Here is a 26,863-nt window from a genome sequence, read left to right as displayed (position 1 = left end):
TGAGTGCTCTTGTTAGTGTTATTGACCTACAGATCTCCAGGCTTTCTGAAGGTCTTTCAGAATTTATCTTTGGCTGCTTTTTCACTTACTTCAGTCCAGTCCTTGTGCCTGAGCATTTTCTTGTTTGTTAAATCACCTAACACCTAACTCTGTATCATTTAAGCATTAAAAATGTGCTTAACTCAAAGGATGAATCCTCACTGTGGAGGACAAAAGAAAATTCCAGATTACATAAGAAGTGGGTCACATCATTTCATATATCAGTGTGGAGGATGTCAGGAGAGAGGTGCAGCGTCTACAGACATCCGTGAAACACAGTGGAGCCTTGATTGAGGCTTAATTCTAGCCAGTGCTGTTGGAATCTTGTCAAAATTGATGGCATTATCAGTGCAGAATACCATGTGATGCATCATGCAATAACATCTGGGGTGGTTCCATAGTGTAGTGGTTTATAAATTTACCAAAAGAGCAAAATATTGCTGGTTCAATCCCTTAAGGAGTCACGAATCCCTTTATGGCCATGTCAGGAAGATCTGGTGCAAAAGCTTGCCAAGTCTAATATGCAGAGTTACCTGTTGTGGTAACCCCTTGTGAATAAGGGAGTAATTGAATTTAGCTCCCACTATGCAATACCTAGGAAGTGTTTAATCGGCAAGTACTTCAATTTTGAGCAGAGCAATGATCCCAGACACACTGCCAATGCAGCAAACATACACCTGGATAAAAATGTAGTCATGCATCGGCCTCCCCAGCGACCAGATCCAAGTCTGGGATCATTCTGAGATAATCTTGACACGGAAATAAAAGGTAGCCAATATCCAAAGAAGGGCTTCAGAATGTCCTTTAAGAATTCTTGAGAGTCGTTTCCAAAAAATACTTAAATATATTACCAAAGAAATTGCCTAAGAGGGTTCAGGTTGTTGAAGAACAATGATGATCATCTTAAATATTGACTTCAAAGGTGAAGAGAAGTGTACAAACTAGAATTTTATTTAAATGTATGTTTGCACATTTTCATCGTTGCACTTTTTTTTCTCATTTTTGTGGCAAAGTATACAGAAACAAAGGTTGGCTCAAGACTTTTGGACGTTATTGTAAATCCAGTTAATGGCTGCAAGAGAAATTAGGAACAGAAGAGGAAAGAATTGTATGGATGTATTTTGACCTCTGATGAATGTTCTAATCTTCGGCCATAACATAATTTAGCAATTTGCAACACCAAGCACAAGACTGTGCCTAATTACTCTGCTGGTTAATTTGTGTTAAAAAAAACAACCTAAAACAAAAACAAAAACAACTTTTTCTTTTAGATACTGGATGCTACATTGTTTTCTGTATGTCCATGGAAATATTTATACTGATATAAAAGAAAAAGAAATCTATTGTACAAGAGTTATAGGTCTAACACAGAGTGCTGGGCCATTTCCTTTAATATAACTTCTCTAATATCTCTGACAAACTACATAAAGACTCAAAACAGAACTCACAGAAGGAAGTAGTTGTTCTTTGTTTGGGTGTTTTTGTTGTTGTTCTTTACTTAAAGTGAGAGTTACTTGATATGTTGTCAGTAGCGAGTTCATAAACAGACAAGCATTCAATAAAGCTCAACAAGTTCAGAGACCAGCAGACAGAGTAGCATTAACTAAGGTGTCCTCTAGCCAGTAGCTCAGGGAGTCTGTCCCAGCTGACAGTGGGCAACAGCAGAGGTGAAGTCTGGACAGGAAACCAGTTAATCATTAGCAATTTGTAAAAGCAGTGGTAGTTAAGAAGAAAAAGACAGAACTGGGCCAGAAAATTATTATTATTAAAGAGTCAAATATTTATTTTTAATTCCAAATGAAATTCCAATGATAGCTCAACCATAAGATTCTTAGTTGGTGCATCGAGGGAAAGCCAAACATTTACATACAGCTACAAATCAGTTGCATATATAACTCATAGATTGTGTTTAAATTAATTGTTGTTGTTTTTTTTGCCTGTCCCATTTGGTTCTTTAGCCATCAGAATTGTTGTCTGAAGACCAACAAGGATACCCAATGGATTTACTTTGCCAAATGGATCATCGTGGCATTGCCGTATTGGTCCATTTGGTCGATCTTTGTTTTTATTATTTATTATATTTTATTTTCAGATGTTACAGACGGGACAGACATGAGTGAGGGATAGGAAAGGGAGAAAGAAAGAGGAAGGAAAGGGAAAACAGAAGGGGAGAGGGACAGTGAGAAAGGGGGGGAGAAAAAAAAGTAAAAATCTCCTGGATCACCTGTTGAGAGAAAAATAGAAAACAAGCAAAAAAAACAAAGCAACATACTAAACACAACACCATCGCATTAATCTAGCTAAGTGTAAACAGCAGTAAATACTAAATATTCAATGTTGTTGTGCAGCACGCAGGACAGATGTGCTTCGACGTAGCGGCCAAGAAAGGTGTAATTTGGGTCTACGAGCAGTGAACACCCGTGTGCATACCTGTGTGGATCAGCGCGCTTGTATTCCAAAGGTTTCTCCATGTAACGATCTGCTAGGGAGTGTGGGGGGGCCACAGCCCCGTCCTCCAGGGTGTGAAGCGGGTATGGAGGAGATCAAAACTCCAGACATCCAGAGGCCCCCAGAACACAAGAGACCAAGGAAGACCAACAGAGGGGCAGCCGCGCCACTGTCCCAGTAAGAGCTGAGGAGAGTCCCAGATGAGGGTTCACTCAGCAGCCGCGGAGCAGAAGCCAGGGGGAGTTGCAGTGACGCGCCCATGAGCTCCGCCGGCCCCCAGCTGTGCCTGAGTGACCGAGCCCCAGGCCGAGAGGCCGGGGGCACCCCACCTCCGAAGGGGTGTTTAAATTAATTAATTGTACTTTCAGAATCGACCAAATTATATGTTATTTGTTTTAAAAGTGTTATTTCACACAGTATGTAAGGAACACTTGGCAACCCGTAAAGCTTAGAAGACATGAAGAAGAGACAAGAAAAAGTTTCACACGCTTGTATTTTTGTGGTGTTTATTTTGGAGGATAACACATAACACAAAGCAAAGAGACATTACACAATCAAAGGACTTTTCAGTGGATTGCTTCAGGCTAATAACTAGCTTTGGATCAGTTGAGACAAAGTTGCACTAATTACAAAAATCATAAAGCCACATTGGATATGATATTTGCAGATAAAGCAGAACAAAATGAAATGATGAGCAGGCAGCTGGTTTAAAAAGTGCTCTCGTCCAGCGTTTTCATGATGCTATCGACCCAGGAGAGAGACGGATCCATACAGACTGAACGAGCCTTTTTGGTAATGAAGCTGAAACAAAGAGGCGGAAATGCTGCTGTTATTGTGTGTTGTTGTTTTTTTAAACAAAAAAGCAAAAATAACTAATAGCTACAAAGAAACACGGCTACAGGATAATGTTAGGAGACAAAACTAAAAGAACAAATATGAGTTCAAATAAAAAGTAAACGTAGAAGATGTCCTGTGTGAAATGAAAAAAAAAATGAAAATGTCCAAAAACTGTCCAGTTACAATGGTCATACTGGATATTTTCCATTACAGTAATTTCAGTTATTGTGTTAAACATGAAAACAAAATAAACCCAGATTTCTTCACTTACATGGCGGCAGGCTTTGGGCATCGGTGATCAGTCATGTAATACGACTCCACGAGGTTTGCTCTAATTCTTCTTGGGTAAAACTTGAAGCAGCAGTTGTCGGGGCCATTTCCAGCTGAGGAAAAAGCATTAGAACATGTTTCATTAGACTTACTCAAAAAAACTCTCTAATAATGATGACATTAAAGGTAATCTTACTAGTGCAGTTAACTGCAGACAACAAAGCAGCTCCAAGGATGCACAGCAAAAGGATGTGAGTGGTCTTCATTATGATTCCTCGGGAGTTGATGATGATGAAGAAGATTAAGACAACAGCTGTTCTTGAGACGCAAGCAAGGGCTTCTAAATAATAGGTGGTGTGCTGTTACATTTATCAAGATCAATATTTTGAAAAAAAAAAAGGTGCATATGGTGTCATTGGTGTGAAAGAGGGAGGGTGGTTGTGGTTTCAAAAGGTGCTGAAAATGCCTCTGACAGAACTTTCCACTCGGCTACATTGAGAGGAAATGAAGCTGCGGTTTAGCCCAGAGCTGCAGCTCAAAGCATGACACTGTTAACAAAACCAACTTCTACAGCCCCCCCAAAAGTTTTAAAAAATATATGTCACAAAATATAATGACCACAAAAACACTAGAAAAACAATGCCCCCGAACATCACTGTTGGCTATTTCTAATGTAATGAGACTGTGCTGGCCAGAGTAACATTTCAAAATCAACAAATCTATTTGAACAATGTGTGTTATCATTTTTTTCGTGCTACATATAGTCATGTGCTGTACCACAACAGTCCTTGCGATTGCTATGGTTGCGGGTTGCTGCAGTCATCTGTTGTTTTCATGAAAGACACAACTTAACCAACTTAACTGTTAAACTAACTTAACTGTCTTAACAACTGAGCACTATTAAAACTTGAAAGTGTGACACAAACCAGAATGTTAACATTCACACTATATGTTGTGCTTCAGCAATGCAGCCAGTACTTTTCAAAAGATGCGTTTTTTACTTTGCAAAGCGATCGAGGATTTTGCTAACCAGTTGGGAAATACACATTTATTCCTGAGTATTCTCCGGCTTTAACAAGCACTTAAACAGTGATTGCCATCAGCCTCAACTAACCACCAGCCAACTGGTTGGGAAATATTCTTTTTTTTTTTGTGTGTGTTGCCAAAAGGTGATCAATCTCTAGACCTGTTCATACGATTTGTCAAATCATTTAAACGTCACGTGGTCAGCGTGTGGTCATATGACCCTATCATGGTCATAGTGTTTATAGGAAAATGGCCGCAGATCTGATCTTAACAAGAACCTTTTTGATTCACGCATTTTTGTTTTTGTTTTGGTTGTTGTTGTGTTTTTGTTTTATATATCAGCTGTAAAACAAATCAGTGATTGTTTGTAGCAGCTGCACATGTTACTTAGAAATAGTCATGAAATATTCACATAGAAACAAAGATAGCTAACAAAACAATGCCATGGGGTTTAAATTATATACTTATATATGTTGGAGAATTAAGCTGAAGAAGTAGATACAGATTTTAGATGAAGACAAAACTTCACTCTCTGCTCATATGAGGATCAGATCTGTGATTAAAGGCTTTTGTGGACTCCAGGAGATTTTTACATTTAAAACTGGGCCACTGTTGTCTGACGTAGGTCTGCTTCAGAGAACCCCATTTGATATTTATGTAATATGTTCACTAATCAGTGGTTTATCACCACTCATCGAGAATCAAAGCAAAAGTGCGGATCACTCAATACTAACATATAGATTTTATCTCAGGTAAAAGTGTGGCAACCTTTTCACAAGAAAGTGTAAATACACCACAACGCATTGCTGCAGCAATGACTGTTGCACTAACCACATAAGCCATCGTGTTCTCACTCCGGTTAGGCTCAAAGGCACTCTGGGAAATTCACTTCCACCTGTTGATCTATACAAGGCAGGAGGAGAGTTGTAATCCAGTAAGAAACAAACTAGCTCCTGGTTGAATATGTACATCTTTTTATTATAATAAAACCATCATTTATATACATTTCAAGTGAGAAACAGTTGCGCGGTGACCTTCTGCTGTCTCCATGTATATCTATCAGTCCTCTACAGTACACAGGTCTCTTGGAAAAAAAGGAATACAAGTCAGACAATGCAAAACGACTGAGAACACCCAGCAAATCAACATGATTATCAAGCAATGGTACATCATCTAAAATATCTTTCAACCCAATTTAGTTTGAATCTTTTTGACCACAAAGGATCAAACGGTAGTGTTGACAGGTAGAGCTGATACCCAGGCCAGCTTTAAATGTAACAATTAATTGGTAACTAACAGGTCTAATTGTGAAGATACCACTTAACCACACAAACAAGACATACACATACAGACACACACTACAGTTTGCAAACAGCTACCTAAAAAAGGTGGAGAAATAACACGAAAATCAACAACCCGTTTTTAACCACGAGACGATCAGAGGCACAACTCAAAGGCTTGCACGTATGGCTTGCAAAAAGCTTTAGCTGCAGTCCTGCAGTGTTTCACCACAGTGGGGGAGGGGGTGCATTTAGAAGAATGATCAGACATAGTATTGCACGGTGCTGAGTCAAAAACACAGCAGGCGCCCTTTCAGCGGCCATGTGGCTGAGACGATGATGAATTACAAAACGAAAGGAGTCTTCCTGTTTTTAAAGCCCAGACTGAACGTTCTACTTCAGCTAATGTCCAGGGATTTAAGAAAGCACAGCCTCAGCTAAGGGTTAAGAGATTGAGTTCACTAATATAACAGGAAAGACCGACTGGAACTCCATCACACACAAATTCAGCAGCACAACACAGCACGTGAAGCAGTTTCACAAGGAACGACGAGACATTTCCTCATACATCGGCCTTTCATTCCTCTGATGACGCTTGTGCACAATGGGCTTTCAAAGTCATCACTGTCACAAAACAAAGATCAGATCAGGAAATGCAGTGTGTTGACTTTGCACAGTGTATCCAATCAACGTAGCATTGGCTCCGCCCACTACTGGTGAGGATGGAGTGACACAATAACCACAGTGTGAATGCAGTGTCAAGGCCTCAACTTAGTGACAACCTCAACTTTAAGCAGCCACAATACCCTGACACACGCAGCAGTTAGCAGATCTAGGCCAGATCTCTCTCCACTATGCTACTGTGACACAAAAGACAACACAATCTGTGTCATCTCATGATGAAAAACTAAAAGTAGAGATTTGCAGGCTGTGTAACGCTCAATATCCAACAATCCGCTTCCTTCTTCCAACTTTGTGTAGGGCTCTAACTAAATATTGCTTCTATTATCAAATAATCAGATCTGCTACCCTAATAAAAACTCTATAAAACAACCAATTTAAAGCCCCCACAAAACAAAAAAGCAGCAAATCTTTAAACCAAAGTAAGAAATCTCTGTTATACTGCACTTTGCTCCAGAGTGGAGGATTTAAAACTGTGAGGGGCACCACAACATGACGGGTAAGATGGTTACAGTGATGCTGCAGGCTAGTAATCTGACCAACAGTCAATAACTACAGCTGCAACAGTGACGTTTACACACAGCTAATGCAAGTAATTAAAGGCCGTCTATGCAGGATTTTAAACTTTAGGAATCTCTCTGATCAACCACTTACGACCCACCGTATGTTGCGGTGTAGCTATTTAAACTTTATGCCCAAACCATTCATCCTTAATTTGTCACATAAATTACCTGGAACCAAACCTGGGTTGTCCCGCTCTTTCACGAAAAGCCAAATTTGTACCTCGAGATGGTGCAGCGAGTCCACCAGGCACGTCACTAAGAATGTACAATGACAGCCGGGTGGAAAAGCCCAGCCACTTGATTAAAAAAAGTGAAGGTTTTGGTTAAATTTCACAGATGGCAATTGAAAAAAATACTTTTAAGCCGAGGACGACAGACCCACGATGCAAACAGCAACAACAAAACTCCTGCATAGCGAGCCTTGAAAGTAAAAACCATCAACAGCTGACTGCACACTCCTCAGAGTCTCCACATCTTAATGCTTCAAAGTTAATTTCATTGGCCAGTGTGGTTAGTACTTTTAGATTGCTCCCTGGAAATCCTGCTTTGACCACACGCGCCGTGCACAGACCTCAAACCTGTGCATAGAGCAAAGATTAATTCAGCTTCAAACTGACCCAAATTTCTGTGGTTTGGATGGTTGGCGAAGCATGAGACTGTCAAAATGGAAGTTGTACTATATTCTGCTCTGATCTTGTACCGCTCAGAGCACACTGAATACACAAGTGTCTTCCGCCAAAACAAACACAATCATCAGCTTTTTAGCTTTAAATAGATCCTATCACAGATGTTTGTGGACACGTAGAAACAGCCTTCTAGCTCTACAGTTTTTTTTTTAAATAAACTGGATTAGTACCTCACTAAGCCTGAGAACTCAGGGTCAAGACTCTGAAGCGCTCTGCTGCCAGGAATGACTAAAAAACATGCAATCAGGGCAACTGCCGGTGGGGACAGCGTACCAGGATGGATGCAAAGTCAAATAACTACAGTGGAAAGTTCTGAACCATTCAGAGTATTTGAACTTTGTCGTTATCAGTGAAGTGATTGCTATTGTCCAAAAAGATGGTTTTTTTCATCTTTCATATTCACGCAAATTATGCAGCCAAATGCGTGCAAAGCCCCTCAAGTTACAGCCTGCAATCTAGAATGTGTTTAAAAAGAGATTAAAAGTGCTCCAAATGTGCAGACAGAAGCTCAACGACAACCCTTCATTTGTCTGGACCAAATCCATCCTTTTCTTAAATATACTAAATAAATGAACAAAAGACTTCACACTCACACCAACACATCTGAAATCATAACAAAAACAAGCTAATTAATTAATGCAAATTAATGTACCACAAATATATTAAATACAGGGGAAATCCACATCTAACACTTTACCTCATTTATTCCAGTCTCGCTGACACAGGCAGCTTCTGACCTCTTCTAATGAACTAAAACTGTAACGCGGTGCTCTCAAACACACCACATTTTCTTATGTGCATTTGTGTCATACCTTCATGGATTATAACCTACAAAACTCCCCCTGTTCAGAAGAGTTGTCTTCATGGAACAGCTAAGGTGACAATTTGGCCCTGATTACAAGCCAATGAAAAGCAAACTCAGAACAAAAGGAAATAAAAACATGGAGGACACAAAGGAATGTGAGAAAAATTAAAGTGAGTGGAAAAAAGGTGCTGCTACGCAGAAGGAGACGCACAGAGACAGCTAGGAACCCCCTCACATATTTATGTCGTTTACAGATTTGACTACGGAGATGAACATTGCTGTAGACACATTTAAGCTTCATTTGCCGAATCAAACAGAAAGGATCTGAGAGCTGGCAGCAGTGAAGGAGTTGATGTAGTATCTGGTATCTCTGTGGTTTCCTTCAGTCTCTGGGGAACTGAGTCAGTCGGGTAGGTTCATATATGTGGGAGTGTGTGTTACATTCTTCAGCCTTTCCCAGCTACAAGTTTCCAGTTTGCTGCTGGGCCTCTGAGCAGAGGAGGGGTGCTGGAAGTTAAATAAGGCCTCATATTCCTTTTTCACACCCCTGCTCAGTCACTGAGACCCCCTCCAGTGTTCTGGTTCCAGTCAGAGGAGTGGCATGCCTCTGGAGAAGAGCTTTATCACTGCAGCCTCAACTGGACGTGTCCCCAACCTGACAGAAGATCTCTCTCAGGTCCATCAGCTTGGGCAAGAGTGTAGGCTTTTCCAAAGGCTGGAGGGGGTCTGATTGAGTACTTTAGCTTGAGCTGGTTATGTTCTGATCTCAGCTCAACGCTTCAGCACCGGGCAACCTCGCTCCCGATCTCTTCTGCTCCGTCAGCGCCTGCAAGACCTGAGGGGAGGAAGCAGGAGTGAAAAAAAGGTTTTCAAAACAAAGATGCAGTGATGGGGGTAAACAATGTTTTCAGACACAGTATCTAGAAAAAAAATCCCACCTGTGCCCACTTCCTGTTGCGGCTGGTCATGTGAATAGCAGCAATGTGCTGGAAGAGCTGGTCGGCAGGGATGAGGTCAGGCAGGCGGGTGAGGAACTGAGCCATGTGGATGAAGTCCATGCTGGTCAGGACATCCTGGTAGAGGCGAAGCAATCCCAGAGCCGTGCGGAACAGGAACTCTTCACCATCTCTGCAGAACACATCCCACACTCGACACGCCAGGTCCAACGGCAGCGACTTGCTATACAGAGTGAAGATCCTGAAGGGACAAATAGATGGGAAGGAAAAGTTATTATCAGCTAGCACTATATAAAACAAAGTCACTAATAGCAACAGAAATTTGAAATGACCTTTGTTAACATATTAAAGAAACACATGTACTGAGTTACAGTTTCTTTGCTGAAATCTGACTTCATGTACCAACTTCTAAGATCTACCCTCACATCCTGATAGATAAACAAAGGAAAGATACAGTATAGAGTAAAAACTACTCATCCGTCTCCCTTCAAACGCATATGAACTTCTTAAGTGACATCCCATTTTTATTCCATAAGGTTTAATTTGATGTCTAAACCTTAGCAGCTTTAACAGATTCAACTCTTCTTTTACATAAAGTTTAGGAAAGCATTTATTTTTGTCCATTCTTGCAGAGGTGCACTGGGACATCCCCAAACTGTTCCCACAAAGTTGGGAGCATGAAATTATCCAAAATGTCTTGGTATCCTGAAACATGAAGAGTTCCTTTCACTGGAACAAAGGGGGCAGGCCCAACTTGTGTAAAACAACCCCACACCAAACTTTACACTTGACATATAGTGCAGTAACACAAGTACCGTTCTCCTGGGAACCACCAAACCCAGACTCATCATTTGGATTGCCAGACAGAACGTGATTGGTCACTCCAGAGAACACACTGCTCCAGTGGCAGTGTGCTTTACACTAGAGATGGCACGATACCACTTTTTTATGTCCGATACCGATATCATAAATTTGGATATCTGCCGATACAGATATGAATCCGATAGTTTTATTGATTAAAAAACACTGTTTTTTAAATATCTTGCTGTATTTTGTATAAGTTCATACTCAAGTTTAAAACAACAACTACACTAAAGCTATTCTGTTATACCTGTATGCAAAAAAAAAAAAGTTTCATAGTTCAGCAATACTGATCAATCTAATAAACTTAAACCTACACCATCCTCCCTATTCTGGTATTTTAAAGAGTACTTAGCGTAAATATTAAGCAACCTAACTAATAGGGTTCCAACTCCCAGCAACAACAAAAATAAATAAATAAAAAATAGGGAACCACCCCTCACGCTCCACCTCATGATGCTTAATCAACGTAATCAACCTTAATTTGACGCAGTGTGAAAAAAAATGCACAGAAATCAATTATTTTTCAAGAAATATTAAATAGATTCAACATCTTTCTTCAACAAAATTGCAGACTGTACAGATGGTACCTTCCCAAAGGAAAAAGTACTATAGCTTACTAGGGTATATTAGACTTAATAGTCACTATATACAGTAATTGACTTCTATTCATTTTGCATCAAATTAAAACTTTGGCTGTCAGATAATTATTTATTAAAAGCTCGAAATTTTAAATGAGAATAAGAAAGAAAAGTATGTCTTTGTGCCCCCTTTTCCCTGTTAATGCCCTATCGGCCCCCCTGGCTAAACTTTGCTAGATCCGCCCCTGCACAGTTACCAGCCGTCAGCTACGTAGAAAAAGATCCTCGAGTAGAAAGTAATATTAAATAAATTCTAACAACAGCTGATCAAGCTTAAACGTGCTGCTGTTGTTCAGCTGCTGGTTTCCTCTTTCTGGTGCAAAGTGGGCGATAAACAAACAAGAGAGACGGACTCGCAACAGAAAAGCCGATCAGCTGATCATTAAGCAGTTTCATGATTGAAGTAGCAGCAGGAGAGGCAGTCACTCCATATATCGTTTGGTAAGCTTAACGCAGGAATGCTTTACAAACATTCAGAGATAGACTTACACACTTGCTTTACTTCTCTCGGGGATAACTTTGTCGGAGATGAAATGCCGGGTTGCTAGCGAAGCTCCAAATGCTATCCAGACCACCGACAGGTCCCGCATGCCACATCCGCTCTATCACGTGATGCATACTGCTCCGACGTGCTAACGTTCTGAGGTGAGTTACGGCGTGTTGCAAGTTTTGTGAGGTGCTTTTGTGATATTTAATGGATCGGATTACATTTTTTATTTTTCTCCGATATCCGATCCAGTAATTTAGGTCAGTATCGGACCGATACCGATACGTAATATCGGATCGGTCCATCTCTACTTTACACCACTGCATCCCACGCTTTGCACTGTGCCTGGTGATGTAAGGATTCAGCTGCTGAGCCATGGAAACCCAGTCCATGAAGCTGAAGTTGTTCACGTTTGTACCGCAGCATCCACTGTGATTTTACAAGGCCTACCACTTCTGTCAGTTCCCAGTTGCTTTGTTATAATTCCACTAACAGCTGACTGGAATATGTAGTAGTGAGGAAATGTCTGGACTGGTAGCACAGGTGCATCCTAGCTTGAATTCACTGAGTTCCTGAGAGCGACCCATCCTTTCACAAATATTTGCAGAATTACTCCGCATGCAAATAAAAAAACAAAAACACTTTTTTAAAAGAAAAAAGGCTCCTTTCTACGTTGTTACAAGCTTCAAGAGATTTAGAAGTGAGCTGACTACCACCTGCTCTTAATAAAACTAAAAGGCTGTTTTAGGTGTAATTACAAACAAACAAAAAACACAATAATTCACAATATTAAAGTCAGAAGTCTGTGAATAAAAATAAATGATTGATATTATTGCCCTAGTTATGTGGCATATATGTGGTTAAAGTGAAGATACAAACACAAATTTCTACCTCAAATGGGCAGTGACCACTCATACAACCCCTTTCCTGTTTTCTCAGAAACACACCTGACACTGAAAGTATGACAAACTGAATGTGAGGCAAGTGTCATGTTTCGAGATGAAGGCATGTAGCGTGTTTTCAGCAAGACGGGGTACAAAGTGCACTGTGCATGTGGGTGGAGGACGAATCTGTAGAGCTTTGCTGCATCAGTGAAATGACACACTGCCAAGTAATTCATGTTCATCAATAGATGCAAGTTCACTGTTAAAACAAAACAGGAGATATAAAATAAAATGAGGCAATAGCACAATACAGGGAAGCACTCACCAGTCAATTAAATAAATATCAGGTGTCAAGTTGTTTTTCTTGAAATGTGCAAATAGCTTTGGTAGATTTTCTTCAAAGAACACTTCAAATGCTGCAAAGTACGTCAACATCTGCGGAGAGGAGAGGAGGTGGTCTTAGAGAGAAGTAAACCCAAACCACACTTACAGTTTGCTCAGTGAGTCAGACACAAATGACAGACACTTTGGTTTAAATGGAGACAAGTGTGTAAACACAGTAGAGATGATGATGGGACAGTAACATTACCAAGTTTATAAATGTGGTTAGAAATAACAGCACTAGCACTGCTATATTCAGTAAAACAGGTAATGGAATTTACTGACGTATTAGGTATTACTGATAAATGTTTTAAGTCAAACAGATTTTTTTTTTAAACCGTTAAGTTCTCAACTTTACAGCTGAACAAAGAGCTTGGCGGAAAAAGGTGATTTGCAGTCAACACATATGTATACATATATGTTTATTTAAAAAAAAGCTCAGAGTCATGTGTATTTATAGGTACTGCGTGTGAAATAAGTGGGCGCGCACGTGTTTGCCATGCTCTTTGTTTACTTACAAGGCTGTGGTCAACCCTGAAAAAGGCCATCTGACAGGGCTTGTTGAGCAGGTTGGCAAAAGCTATGAAGGCATCGGCTGTGTCCAGGTTCAGGATGAGCACAGCAGCGATGAAGGACATTCCCTGCACCTTAAAAACACACAAACACAGAGTCAGTACAAGCGAATACTTACAGCAACCCTAAAACTGGTGACGGTGCGAGCTTGTACGTGTCAAATGTTGTAATATTTAGACAGAAACACTGGCAGGAAGTCATTAACGGGTAACCTTGCATTTGAGTCAGACACTATTAATCGGTGCAGGCGCTTTGACAGTGATGTGCAAGTATTACAAGTAGTGTGGACAATAAATCTGGGGAGAGAGATGATAATGCTGATGGAGAAATGGAAAGAAATAAACCTGCGTACAGCTTACACAGACTGAGAGTGTGTGTATGTGTAGCTGCTCATGGGTTGGGGTCAAATGCAGGAAGTCACAGTCATTTCTACCTGTCTATAGACAAAAGCATGGGGCTGCGGGTAGGAGCAGCAAGGCAAACCACAGCAGCACTGCTCATTAGTGCAAATGCAGCAATTTTGCTGTAAAAGCACACAGTGATGATACTGAGAGAAACAATAAAACAGAGAGCACAGTTGGTCAGGTCCATTACAACTGACAACATAAACAAAATATAGCGGGTGACTTTTTAAAAATACTGCTTTGCGATCGTTGCTTCTTTATCCCAAATATTCGCTGGGTTCACACTTTGTAAATGTGCAGATTGTTTGCTAATGCTCCTGCGCACGTCTTGTAAATTCAATGTTTGGAGGTTTGGATGATTTAATGAATAAAGAATCAATCTGAATACATCCCCCTATGGATTTTTGGTTTGTTTGATATTTTAACAGGCCAACACTGTGAATGAACAAAAACATACATTTTATTAAATAATAGTTTAAAAAATAAATAAAACTTTAGCCAAAAAATTCAGTTTGATTTCTAGGAATCATGTAAACCATGAAAGTATCACAAGGGAGGATCAGGGCATCGTGAGAAACTAGAGTCGGAAATCCAGGGCGTCACTGAGGCTCAATACAAAGTCTCCTTGAAAGGAAGAAAAGAGCGAATGGAAGGAAAATATTTGAGGTCTTCTAACTTTAAAATGGAACCTACATGCTGCAGAAACCCCCTGACCAATCTCCTGGGCACGGTATTTCAGGGTTAGTGAACGTCACACAGAACTGATCTTTTGACTGGTTGCTGGTGATGAGGCACAAAAAATCCCCCCAAAAACACAAAAGACAAAACAGCGCAAACAAATGTGAATCTGTTGCTTAGAGAATTCTAGAAATTACTCTGAGCACATCACCTGTTAAACACACTAATGCCAATCATAAATGTAATATTTAATACTATCAGAAATGAAAAATGATTTGCTTTTAATATTAATGCTCAGTCCTGAGGGTACTTCTAAATTTCCAAGTAATTTTTGCTTGCTTAGAAAATTCTGTAAATTTTCACGTGTGGTCTTGTTCATAAGTAATTCAGCAGAGGTTAATCACGGGCTCCCTTTTCTACAGTTGGCTAGCCCCACATTCTGTAAATAGCATCCTACATTTTACTCATCATAGCTTGCAAAAAGGAACATAAGTGAGTCAAGCAGAAATAGGAAACTTAAAAAGAAATGCATACATATGGATGTATCCCAACTGAAACCCAAAAAAGATCGCAAACAGAAAACCAGATCAAATGAGACTTAACTACATTTGTCCTTCGTATGATTGATACCAAACACGCAGAGTTATCCTTTTAGATCAGCTCTCAGCATCAGTAACAAATGTATCTACTGGAAATCTGAAGCACCTTTATTTACACTAAAAACAAACCTATGGCATAATGTAATAAATCTGAAAATGCATCATTTTCCTCATACAGAGCTTTAGTTGGGTGGAAACGCTCACACAGATTGCTAACAGGACCATCCTCTATATGAATCTGATGATTTCATTAAAATAAAAGCCTGTGTATGTTAATACGTGTCATGTTTTATAATGTTAGACCACATCTATTAATACATTCTATTGAGGGGAGTGACTATTCATGTGGTACTACTACCACACCAAAGCTTATATAACTGTAATTCATGTGCAATATATTCCTTACTTACAATCAATTAGCAGCTTTTGGGAGGTTTTTGAGAAAAAATACTGGAGAATATGATGGAGCTAAAGAAGGTTGTGCACAACTGTTTTATAATTGATATGAAAAAGACAAAATGCATGAAATCAAGCCAATGAGTATGAAGTGCTTTAATATCAGGACACCTAGTGAAATATCAGTGCTTGAAAGAAATACTTAGCGCCAAGAGTAAGAAGATAAAGATGGCACAGCAGGTAAAGCATTTATTTACTTAATGAGAAGGAATCGGGCCTAAATATTCTATTATTTCTGGCAGGATTTTGTTTTTCAGACTGGTGAAATATTTGAGAACCGTACTCACAGACAGTCATCCCATCTGTCTGTCTTCTTATTCATTTGGTGACTTTGAGGTAAATTACCGTGCTTTCCCCTTTTTGCTGCACTTACATTGAGCCCAGGTATCGAACTGTATCACACACCGGCATAGAAAATGTTGCCGACTTCATATTCAGTACCCACTCAGCTCCTCGCGTGTGGCAGCAACCTCCCACTTGGTGCAAATTGAATCGTCTTATTTTAAGCTAATATTAGGCTACTGTAGGTGTTGTGTGGGAGATCAAAGTCTGTTTAACCTTCATAATACACAATGAGCTGCAAGGTGCAATATCTCAAAGTTCACTTAAAATTTCCAAGAACAGTCACTTTAGTTTCAAGAAGACAAAGTCGTGGAGCGACTCCAAGGGAACAAGACTTATATTTGTGGTGTAAAAATGACCCGTTTTATCTACTACCTGAACAAATGTATTAAACAGAAATTGTTTTATTTGTTCGTTTGTTAAATAAGAGCATATAGATGAATAAACTCTTTATGGTCTCTAAAAATCAATCTAAATTTCAGCGCCAGTAGATGTAAGAATCTCATGACTAAACAATATTTTCTATACTTGAGATATTCATGTGGCACTTTGTGTTTTTGTCCTAAACATGAAGCTGTAACATGCCCCAGTCACAGGTGTGAGTATCACAACATGATGTAATATTGGTTAAGCATGTGTGACTTACATAGCCAACATCAGGCCTGTAACAAGTGTATGCTCCCAGAATGCTGTGCAGCACGTCGTGATAGGGCCCACCCTGATGACGTACAAAGAAAAACAAAACAATGGAACAATGAGTCCAAAAACGCACAACGTACACACACCTTTTTACATTTACAAGCTTTCAAAACCTGTTTCAATCATACAAATATTTTTTTACAAAAATAAGCAAGACGTTCCTTTCATGTCTTGCTCAGTTTAGTCACGTTTTCCTTCGGTGCATCCCATTACCCACATCGTGCTGAAACGTTATTCTAATTCTCTCTCACTGACCTTCTGGAAGATGCACAGTTGTGGGAAAGTTCTTGAGATGTCCAGCTTGATGAGCTCGAGACTTGACTCTCTGTCTGAGGAACCAACATCTGCAAGACATTTCAGCACATTAAAAAAAACAAACTGGAAAAATATGAGTATTATTATAAAATTAAAGAAGTTTCTTTAGAAACTCCACCTTCACTTTCAGTCTCGGTGAAGAGTGTCGCTGTGCTCTTCCACTTCTCCTTGGCCCGGGACAGACAGATGTTATACAACTCTGCACAGACACACAAACAGCAGCACAGTGAAGTTAATGTGAGAGATTGGAGGGACGCACAAGTTTGAAGACTGAAATGTGAACGTGATAAATGGACAGAAAGCACTCGCATCAGCAAACAGTGAAGGTGACTGAAGAAAACATGTCCCCCAATTACAGAAGACTGCACTGCTGTGCAGCCTTTCCTTTGAACTGCTGCTGCCCTCTGGTGCTCAGATGCTAGATTTAATATTGAGCGTTCAGAGAGGAGACGTGGAGATTTACACTAGTGCTCGAGTCAAATCTGAACTACAACAAGCTGCTTGTAGGATGAAGAGGTTAAGCTGATGATCGGTTAGCCTGTGGTATGCAGCTCGTTAAAGACAGATTGAAGCATTAGTTGATGCTAGGACTTTAAGCAGCCTGTCGGGTGATTGGTCTAATAGAGACGTTGATGGTTTGGAGGAACAGATTAGTGAAGTTAACTCGGAGTTTTAAAACAGCTGATATTTATTTAAAGCTGCTGTAAATAATTGCACGTTATGACAAGTGAACAATTTCTCTAATCATTAAAGACAGATTATTACTCTGCTATATTACTCATCTGCAAGCCAGTCAAAGACATTAGTAGTAGCATTAGCATCAATAATAAAAATGCTTCTGTGAAAGTGAGGGAGTGCTGTCACTGAGCTGCCCATGCAGCTACTTTAAAGGGACTGAAAACTCCACGAGTGTGTGTGTGACTGCAGTGTGTGTTTTGGTGTGTAGGATAGTGTAGCTCCAGTTAAAACGATGAATAGCACAAAGTGGAGCAGACCAGCTCAGCAGTCAGAGAGAGTGCTTATCTGCAAGCAGCCTTGAGGGTGCTGAGGAGCACACACACACACACATTTGAGCATGCATGCATGCACACAAACACACAGTCTAAGGAATGCCAATTTCAGTTTGTACTCCATTCTCAAGAGGAAGATGAGGGTAGTGTGTGTGTGTGTGTGTGTGTGTGTGTGTGTGTGTGTGTGTGTGTCTCGTGTGTGCAGGATCAGCGAAGTCATTGAAATGCTGCACATTCTCTCGTGTACTGGGGGAATTATTGGACCGTGCTCCTTAATGGACACGCTCTTCCTTCCTCTTCTATCCATCTCACTGCCACACATTCAACTACAAACACTGAGACAAATTGGTGCACCCATCTGCATGTGTGTGTGTGTGCTTTTATTACTTATTTTGTGGGGATGTGTGTTTTTGCAATCACCCAATGAGAAGAACACCAACTTTCGAGCATCAAAACGCTCGCATTAAAGAAACTGTTACATTTTAAGTTGCAGACATAATTCAGGGCTAGGTTAAGTTAACCCAGCTGGCAGTTTTTAGGTTAAGGTTTGGCCTGCTAACAGATCTTTTAACTTGAGAAAACACACACACACACTCATTCCCACGTACCGTGTGTTATGTTGAGATCGTTGCCCACAGCCAGGCTCCACACTTTCCCTCTGACACTGGGGGGGATGCCCTGCCACCAGAGGTCCCTCACTCGTCGAGATGTACACCTGTAGCAGTGGGGGATTAGAGGGGAAAAAAAATGTTAAGCACATCAGAGTCTATGATAAAAATGTTTTATAGAGTGGGCCATAGGTTAACAATAACCTAATTGGCAAACCACTGATTCGAAAGCAAGAAAAACACTTTCCTTCAGTCTAACACCATCTATACTGTCTTCTGTTTGTATTGTTGTAGTAATAAAGATACAATAGACTAAAGGAACGATCTGGCAGCAGTACTGTAGCGATGTTTGGTAGTGTGAAGTGAATTAGTCACATATTAATCAAGGAGTACACCTGCAGGAGGAGCCTGGTACTTTTATGAAGATTACCTGAGATGACCACACTGGTTTGAACGTGTTTTTCCAGCTTAACCGCCACAACAAGTTGTGTCTTGTTATATTCTTATGTCTGCATACTGCATTTCCGCCCTGCAGTGCTGGCCAACAGCAGCAGTGTACTAAATGCTCCCAAGAAGGATCAAATATTGAAGATTCAGTAAACTTTTAAGCAGGCAAAGAAGTAAAACTGTCTATGTGGTAATAAAGGAATAGCGAGTTGAATTTGTTGGTCATTATTTTCTCTGACTTGTACTTCTGTGTTTTTTATTAAAAATTCAAGTCCAAAGTCAACAACACTATTGCGTGTTCTTCCAACATGTACACTCCTATAGTCAGGCTCTTTTCAGGGTCAAATTCAAGCATTTTCAAGCACCTGTACAAACCCTGAATACTGTACATGTTGACCAAGGAATACTGCACATTGAGCATGTTGCACATTTTGCAAGTTCTGCATTAAACTGAGAATAAAACGGCAGTAAAGCTCCATGTAATCCCGCAGTGTAACATGCAGCGAGGACCAACATCAGGCTTAACCTTCGTAACCACCTAAACACAAATGCTAAACACTGATACGGCATTTTTGTTGTTGTGACTCTAGCTGTTGGTATGGAAGCTAACTGCACAACTGAATATACCGAAGCAAAGCAATGAGCTTTGTTATTGTTAAATATGTTATAATTCAAACCAGAGTCTTTTTTGTACTCACACTGTACTCCAATTAGGCAGGATGTCTTGGTTCCAGGTCTGAGCTGCTGTGCCAATGCTCTCTTCAAGCTTGCATCGATCCTCCAGCTGCTTCTTCCTCCTCTGAGCTTCTTTTAACTCTGCAGAAGTCATTAAACATAAAATTACATGGGAAAGAGAGGAGCGGACAACAGACTGGACAGAAATAAGAGTCTGAACTATTGTGTAGTGTGCCAGGCTGGAGGACAAAAAAAAAAAAAAGAAAGCAACATTGATGCTGAAGCCGCAGCCTCAGTTCACTCCACTGAACTCACCCCTCTTCTTAACCTGGGCCACCATCTCTTCATACTGCTGCCTGTGTTTCTGTGCCTCCTCAGCTGGCTTGGCAGGCAGGTTACTGCACATGCAAATGCAAACACACACACACACACACACGGTTAGCAACTATGTGCTCTTGCATTACTCATGCTGAGCAATCTTGGAGTGTATAAAAAGAACATCAGGACAGGAAGCTGCATGTGTTTATGGAGTGAACACAGCTGCTTATATTCCAGTAAATTCAACTTACTGCCTCTTTAACATGCTACAAACATTAGATAACCCTTTTTTCTTTTTTTTCATCTTTTCCAGTCTTTCTAAATCACTTGGCTGATGTCGTGCTAGTTGCTGGTTAAAATCAATAAGCATTTAAATTTTCTCAACACCTTTGCCTCTATATATCAGCCCCTGGCAACAAAGTTTATTCTTGGAATAAGGACTCGGAATAGGCTCAGGGAAAGAACATAAAGGAGGAACATAAACATCTAACTGATAAAGAAAACACTCCACAGCACGTACTACAACGGACCTTGAGAAAAGAAAAGAAAACACAATGAACTAAAGGAACATTTACAATCATTACAGTGCAGATTGTTTTCCTTTCCACTATCTTGCTTTGAGTCTTCTGCATGGCAAAAAAAACGTATCAAAACTGTGTATATGGTTAACAATGTGCAACACAACTTTCATTATTTGGACGGCTTTCATGAAGTTCAAGCAGATCAATTCACTGTTACTCATATAACACGAAATCACAACAGTCGCGTCAACGTGCTCTATAATGTATGATAGAGGATACAATCATACAGAAAAGCCCCCAACTTGGCGATAGTGGGGAAGAAAAACTCCCTTTTAACAGGAAGAAACCTCCAGCAGAACCAGGCTCAGGGAGAGACGAATAGCACAGCCGAAACTGATTAAGCAGCTCTGCTACTTAAGTGACATGATCCTATACTCCGATTAAAAAGTGTTCCTTTAATTTTTTTTTCAACAGTGTATAAAATGCTATATACATATGTGCCAAAGTCATCAGACTATATTTGTTATACTCTTATCAACTGTGACAATAAACATAAATACAAACGGCATTAAATTCAAACGTATTCAATTATTAAATTGCAATGTGAAAAACAACATTCGTAACAATGCTAAAATAAATCCATCTTTGTTAACAGCAAAATAAATGTTAAAATATATATGCTATGTTTAGTCACATTTGTTATAAAACACATCATTTGCACTTTTCTTGCAGGTTCAGAGCTTGTGTGCAGACACATGAGAGGCTGCATGCCACAAAGGGAGCAGCAGCTGAATGCAGTTCTGCCATTCATGGTGTCAAAATAAACTTCCTGGTGTTCACAGAGGAAATGTGTCTGAATACGTTTTCATACACTTAGCTCATGGCTAAGCAGCAGTACTCAAAGATGTTGCTCGGCATGTCTGTCTGCCTGAATGCAAAAACATTACAACATACTAAAGAAAAGAAAAAAAAATTACAAAAGGGAGGGTAATGAAACCAAGCTCAGCGAGGGCCATTAAACTTTCAGCAGCACGTCTCTTTTACCATCTGCGATACAAGCGGGGAAACAGTGAGAGCTGAAACAATGCAGAACAGAGCCTAACGACCTGGCAGGGGAAGGAGAACTGATAAGAAATGAGAGGAAGAAGGAGATTGGCTTTTATGTCTGATAAGCAAACTCAGCTGACAGTGAGAGGGAAAGAAAAATGTGACTGCGCCGTTTGTGTTTACATACGCAGGTCTGTCTTCTAGTATCAGCGCAGTGGTGGAGAGAGGCTCAAAATCCAGGTTTTTCCTCACACTCTGCCTCGGAGATGTTGGGTTGCCAGATCCAGCTCTGCCACTCTTTGTTTCATATTCCTGACATCAACAAAAAAATAGAAAATTTAGACATAGAAACATGAAAGTAACAGTGTAACTGTGTCACAGGGAAACCAACTTGCTTTTGAGGTCAGTTTCATTTGGTCTATATTTAGTTTCACACATTAAGATCTGCAGCATTTAAACTGAAGTGAAGAACAGAACAAGGTAGAGCACTAACAAAGGTCACAGGAGGCCTCAGTTCATGCTGTAGCTTGATGCAGACCGGTTAATAATGGAGGGAAAAAAGTTGATAAAAGAAGAGATGACTACTATTCTGTATTTGTATGACGTTAACTTGACATGGCCTCTGAACATTTGCCAGCTGCTGTTTAACGAGTCTGTTGCTTCTGCTTCACTACTGGGAATGTGATACAGGACTTTTAGGAAGAGAGCACCATGTGACAGGCAGTCATTACAGCTAAGACCACACTACACACAAGACCAACCGTCAGCTGACTCACAGGGTGTGTGTGTGTGTGTGTGTGTGTGTGTGTGTGTGTGTGTGTGTGTGTGTGTGTGTGGGGCATTCAGAGAAGGCCTGTCATAGATCTTATGGTGTGCTGCTAATCAATTAGGAAGCTATAAATGGGGTGAGTGCAATATGAGTGCAGAAACACCCCAAGTGTGACCAAAATGGCCTCCAGTGTGTAGTGTTGGTTAATAATGCAGGCTGAGATCTGCAAGCAATCAACAACACTATACCACCAATGGGACACACACACACACACAGTCGGAAAATCTATTCCCTCAACAGGACTGTGTGTGCACAAGTGCATTCATGACTTTTGTAATGCAGCCAGTGTCATTAATTTCTTTGTGTTTGTGTCTGTTGCACCTGCTCTCAATTGGTGTTGGGGGTGGGGTGAGTAAATAAAGGTAATTGGACCTAATTTTTCCTTGAGGTGGGGGGGGTGGGGCACCAATATGCTTGTCATACTCTGCACCACGCTTTGGTGTCAGGCAGTCTCACACCTTTCTGTTTTTTGGGAGGTGTCCGCCCCCTCCCCTCCTCCCCTCACACAGGTGATGCAGCAGCCAGCGCCATCACAGCCAGGTGGAAGACATGGCATGTAGGATCACACCAATTTTTAGCTACAATTTTAATGATATGGGAGATGCTGCAACAGACTAAAGCTGAGACTTTCTACTACTACTACTCCTCCTACACCACCACTGAGTCAGTCACTTTGTGTGAACGGTGACACCTGTTGTTTAGTTGTTTAGGGGGATAATGCAGCAGCATTACAAAAGCAGTGTACAAAAAATTCACTATGTAATACTAAATGCGATGTTCACCTAATATTTACAAAAACCTTTAAGAAAAAAGGGTGAAATTAGTGTGCACTTCCTGTGTTAAATGTTTCTCAGTTTTGAGGCACATGATTGAAGTAACTACCTGTGAAGTGTAGGGTACCTAAATGGACTAAATGGTAAATGGCCTGTATTTGTATAGCGCTTTACTAAGGACCCCAAAATGCTTTACACTACATTCAGTCATCCACCCATTCACACAGTCACACACTGGTGATGGCAGCTACATTGTAGCCACAGCCACCCTGGGGCGCACTGACAGAGGTGAGGCTGCCGGACACTGGCGCCACCGAGCCCTCTGACCACCACCAGTAGGCAACGGGTGAAGTGTCTTGCCCAAGGACACAACGGCCGAGACTGTCTGAGCCGGGGCTCGAACCGGCAACCTTCTGATTACAAGACGAACTGGCAACTCTTGAGCCACAATTGCCCTAACATGAACTTAAAAATAAAAAATAAAAGCACTGCAAGACTGTTTAAATCCACCAATATCCTATATCTAGAAAAAAGCTAGCTTAACATAAAGGTCAAGTGTAAACTAGTAAGTTATCAAGTGTAATAAAGCTGAAATAGATCAGATATGCTTGTCTTTTAAGATTCAGGTGAGTGAATGACCTGATATTGGATCAGGAGCCAGTGCTGGATGGAGTGCAGACGAAAGTAGTAAAGTACACAACAAAGCAGTCACAGAAATTGTGTTTTTCCCCAGTCACAAAGAAAGAAGTACTGTTAAGGGGGGGGGGGGGGAGTGGTAACAAACACATGAGGAAAGATACTTATGTGAAAATAAATGGAAGAGAAATAACAAACCAATAAAACACAACACTAGTTTTAGAGTTTAAGGTATCATGTGAAGGTGATTGAAACAGAAACATGCACATGATGGAGGGAGATAAGATGAGCTAAGCTTGTAGTGTGGAAGAGGAAAATTCTGCTACTGTAAGTGACTGAGGAAAATTAGAGAGGAGAGTACTACACAGAAGGTTATTTAGCAGTGCCATTTGTGTGTACTTCTGTCTGCTTTGCCTGTAGTTGCTGTCCATATCCTCTTTCATCTGCTTTGCATCTGTCTGTCTTTCACTTACTCTGTGCTTGACTGTTCTTTAACTGCACCATACTGAAGATCACTGATCTCCCGAACTGGCTAATTTAGCTTCAATCTTCTGTTTCATTGTTTTGGTTTCTTGACTCACAGATTTATATTCAGTCATATTAATCCACCCACCTTTGATTCCAGCAGCTATTTAAAGTATTTAGCTGTCAGTCAGATATTTCTCCTAGGAGTCTTCCCAAACATGCTTCCAATGAAATCCTGAGGTTGTTCACTGAACTTAGAATAGTAAAGTCTCTGTTAACCAGGTTTTTCTGGTCAACCATAGTGGTTTAATTGCTTAATAAAGAAATAACAGTCATGTGCTGCTGCATGGCTTATTAAACATGATGTGTACTCAAGCAGCTGCAGGTCAAAGAAAAAGGTTAGAGATGTGCTGCCTGAAAATCAATGGATACTGCAGAGAGGGGGAGGAAGAGCAGATTTTGAAGAGGAGTAGGCATCTGTTCAACCTGGCATCTGTTCAGCAGCAGAGCAGGTACACGCACCAACGTGAAACTAAAGAAGAAAGGATGTGTGAGTGGCAGTGCTGAGGTGCTGATGAGAAGGTGTTGGTGCAGTATTAAAGTGCCCGAGGTAGAAAACTATGTAAAGTTAATGAGGTTATTTAAAAAAAAAAAAAAAAAAAAAAAAAAAAAAAAAAGATGAGACATGGCTCCAATCCTTGATTCTCTTCATGGCTCCCTGTTAAATCCAAGGGAGTTTTTATATCCTGCTATCACCATGCGCTTTCTCAAAGGAAATGATGTGAATGTTGGGATTTTCTCCCTATTATTGTAAACTTACTGCAAAATTATTCTTTACCTTACAATAAAAAGTACCTTGGGGTGAATGTTGTGTGTTGGCACTATATAAATAAAATTTATTTGAACTTAAAGCTGAAGTGAATTGAAGTGATCATCTGGGAGGTGAGGCCAAAGAGCTATTGTGCCATTGTGACAATGAAACAAAATCCAGTAAAACGGTAACCCAACTATTCCAAGTCTTGATGCATCCTCAACCATCCAGATAAGGAAATCCTAGAAAGTTTATTCTGTTCATCTGGGAGAAATATTTCACTCATCCAAGCGATGTTGAGATAATTACAATCAACCTTTTGTGGCACACTACTCCACATTCCTCTGTTACCTCACAGGTAGTGCTACAAGTTAATCAACACTTAAGCTGACGAAGCATGAGCAGAAAGGATGAAACATTACTTTACCAACTCTTCCTCCTGTGGTTCTGTCACTATTATAAATGCAACACATTTGTTTTCTTGTTTTGCAACACAAAAAGCTTCTGCTTTACAAAAACAAAAAACTACACCCTGATGTTTATTGCCCTTGTTTTGGATACTGAAAGCTTGATGCATACAGCTTGATTTCAAACTGCTCATATGCAAAGGTGATCAAAGATCTCTTCCCCAGTTTCCCTCTGCTTACCACTGATCAAATAACAGAGCTTTATCGGACTGTGCCACGCCTCCTGATGTTTCATACTGTTTCATGTGGAAAGATATAGTAAAATCCAATTCATTTGTCATCCTGGTACAGGAACAAAGCTGTAAATAACACTTGTAAAACGTGCTATATTTCTTAGAGACTCAGCGCTGGGAATATACCCGTTAGCTGCAATAGCAATTGGATCCCATGATAACCTACAGCCAAGGCAACCTGCTTTGTCACTATGGCTTTCAGTAAAGTTCTCCAATTTCCTGGTAGTGATGTAAGAGCTCTCTGGGTGCCTGGCTGGCACAGTCTTTCCGATTTAAAGCTATAGACGTGAGGAAGCTGCTCTGTGATGATGACCTCAGGATATTTTCTTTAATGATTCGCATTTGGTCAGTCAGTAATATGTGTTCAAAGTCAAATGAAATTCTGCTTGAGAAGAGGTTAATTTCACTCCTGGTTGTAAAACCGTCCTCCTACAGTGTCAAAGAGCATAGCCTCTGCATCAAATCCTCAGAAAAACACCACAGGGCTTTCTAATAATGCAAGCTGGGAGCTGAGAGGAGACCTCAGTCTGCTTATCCTTGTCGCCAAACTCAGCTTTTCACCAAATGCTGCTTAAGGCATCAACAAGCATACAACAGAGTAAAATACTAATTGATTCTCTATCATTTGTTATGTAGGAAGGTAGGGGTGTGTGTCAATTTACAGGTTATCTAATCAGAAAGGTAGTAAATTCTGCTGAAGGTCTCTTCCTGGTAAAATTCTTTCCTAATGTTGCCTTTTCACAGAGGATTTCACAGCTATTGGGGTTGTCTCTCCAATAGTGTATGTCTGAAGGTTCTCACTCATCCAGGTCATCATAATCTAAGGAGGTTGGAAATAAAGGAGTCTGGACTTCTGCAAGTTTCCTGGAAGACGTTTCACCCCTCATCTGAGAAGCTTCTTCAGTTCTAAGAGCAACCGTGGGGCTACCGTGGTTCAGGGGGTTGCCGGTTCGATCCCCAGCTCTCTCTGTCCTGGTCGTTGTTTCCTTGGGCAAGACACTTTGGCCAACACCAGTAGGTGGTAGGTTAGAGGGGCTGATGGCACAATATGGCAGCCTCACTTCTGTCAGTCTGCCCCAGGGCAGCTGTGGCTACAACTGCCTGCACCAGTG

General features: G+C 40.5%; 2 protein-coding genes across 7 annotated transcripts in view; both read right to left on the bottom strand.

Annotated features, from left to right (window-relative positions):
* Positions 1-2,979: 2,979 nt before the first annotated feature.
* LOC113017336 (C-C motif chemokine 3-like) lies at positions 2,980-3,948 on the bottom strand. The gene is made up of 3 exons (XM_026160497.1): positions 3,791-3,948; positions 3,596-3,707; positions 2,980-3,288 (listed from the first exon to the last, which is right to left on the bottom strand). Exons 1-3 carry the CDS (start codon positions 3,858-3,860, stop codon positions 3,195-3,197), a joined length of 276 nt encoding a protein of 91 aa, XP_026016282.1. The 5' UTR covers positions 3,861-3,948; the 3' UTR covers positions 2,980-3,194.
* Positions 3,949-5,577: 1,629 nt separating this feature from the next.
* Positions 5,578-26,863, bottom strand: part of tbc1d14 (TBC1 domain family, member 14) — a 45,835-nt gene continuing 24,549 nt past the window's right edge. For all 6 annotated transcript variants that reach the window (XM_026160479.1, XM_026160473.1, XM_026160480.1 and 3 more), the window contains 11 exons: positions 21,725-21,849; positions 19,967-20,049; positions 19,675-19,792; positions 18,530-18,636; positions 17,030-17,110; positions 16,852-16,940; positions 16,544-16,615; positions 13,364-13,492; positions 12,790-12,899; positions 9,574-9,832; positions 5,578-9,470 (listed from right to left, as the gene is read on the bottom strand). In XM_026160479.1, coding sequence (XP_026016264.1) covers positions 9,402-9,470; positions 9,574-9,832; positions 12,790-12,899; positions 13,364-13,492; positions 16,544-16,615; positions 16,852-16,940; positions 17,030-17,110; positions 18,530-18,636; positions 19,675-19,792; positions 19,967-20,049; positions 21,725-21,849 — 1,242 coding nt within the window. In that variant the 3' untranslated portion in view covers positions 5,578-9,401. The remainder of the gene's footprint in view (positions 9,471-9,573; positions 9,833-12,789; positions 12,900-13,363; positions 13,493-16,543; positions 16,616-16,851; positions 16,941-17,029; positions 17,111-18,529; positions 18,637-19,674; positions 19,793-19,966; positions 20,050-21,724; positions 21,850-26,863) is intronic.

This window comes from Astatotilapia calliptera, chromosome 3 (genome assembly GCF_900246225.1).
Source record: "Astatotilapia calliptera chromosome 3, fAstCal1.2, whole genome shotgun sequence".
Lineage (NCBI taxonomy): Eukaryota > Metazoa > Chordata > Actinopteri > Cichliformes > Cichlidae > Astatotilapia > Astatotilapia calliptera.
Note: the sequence above shows the minus strand (reverse complement) of the source record. Positions and strands in the feature narration are given on the sequence as shown.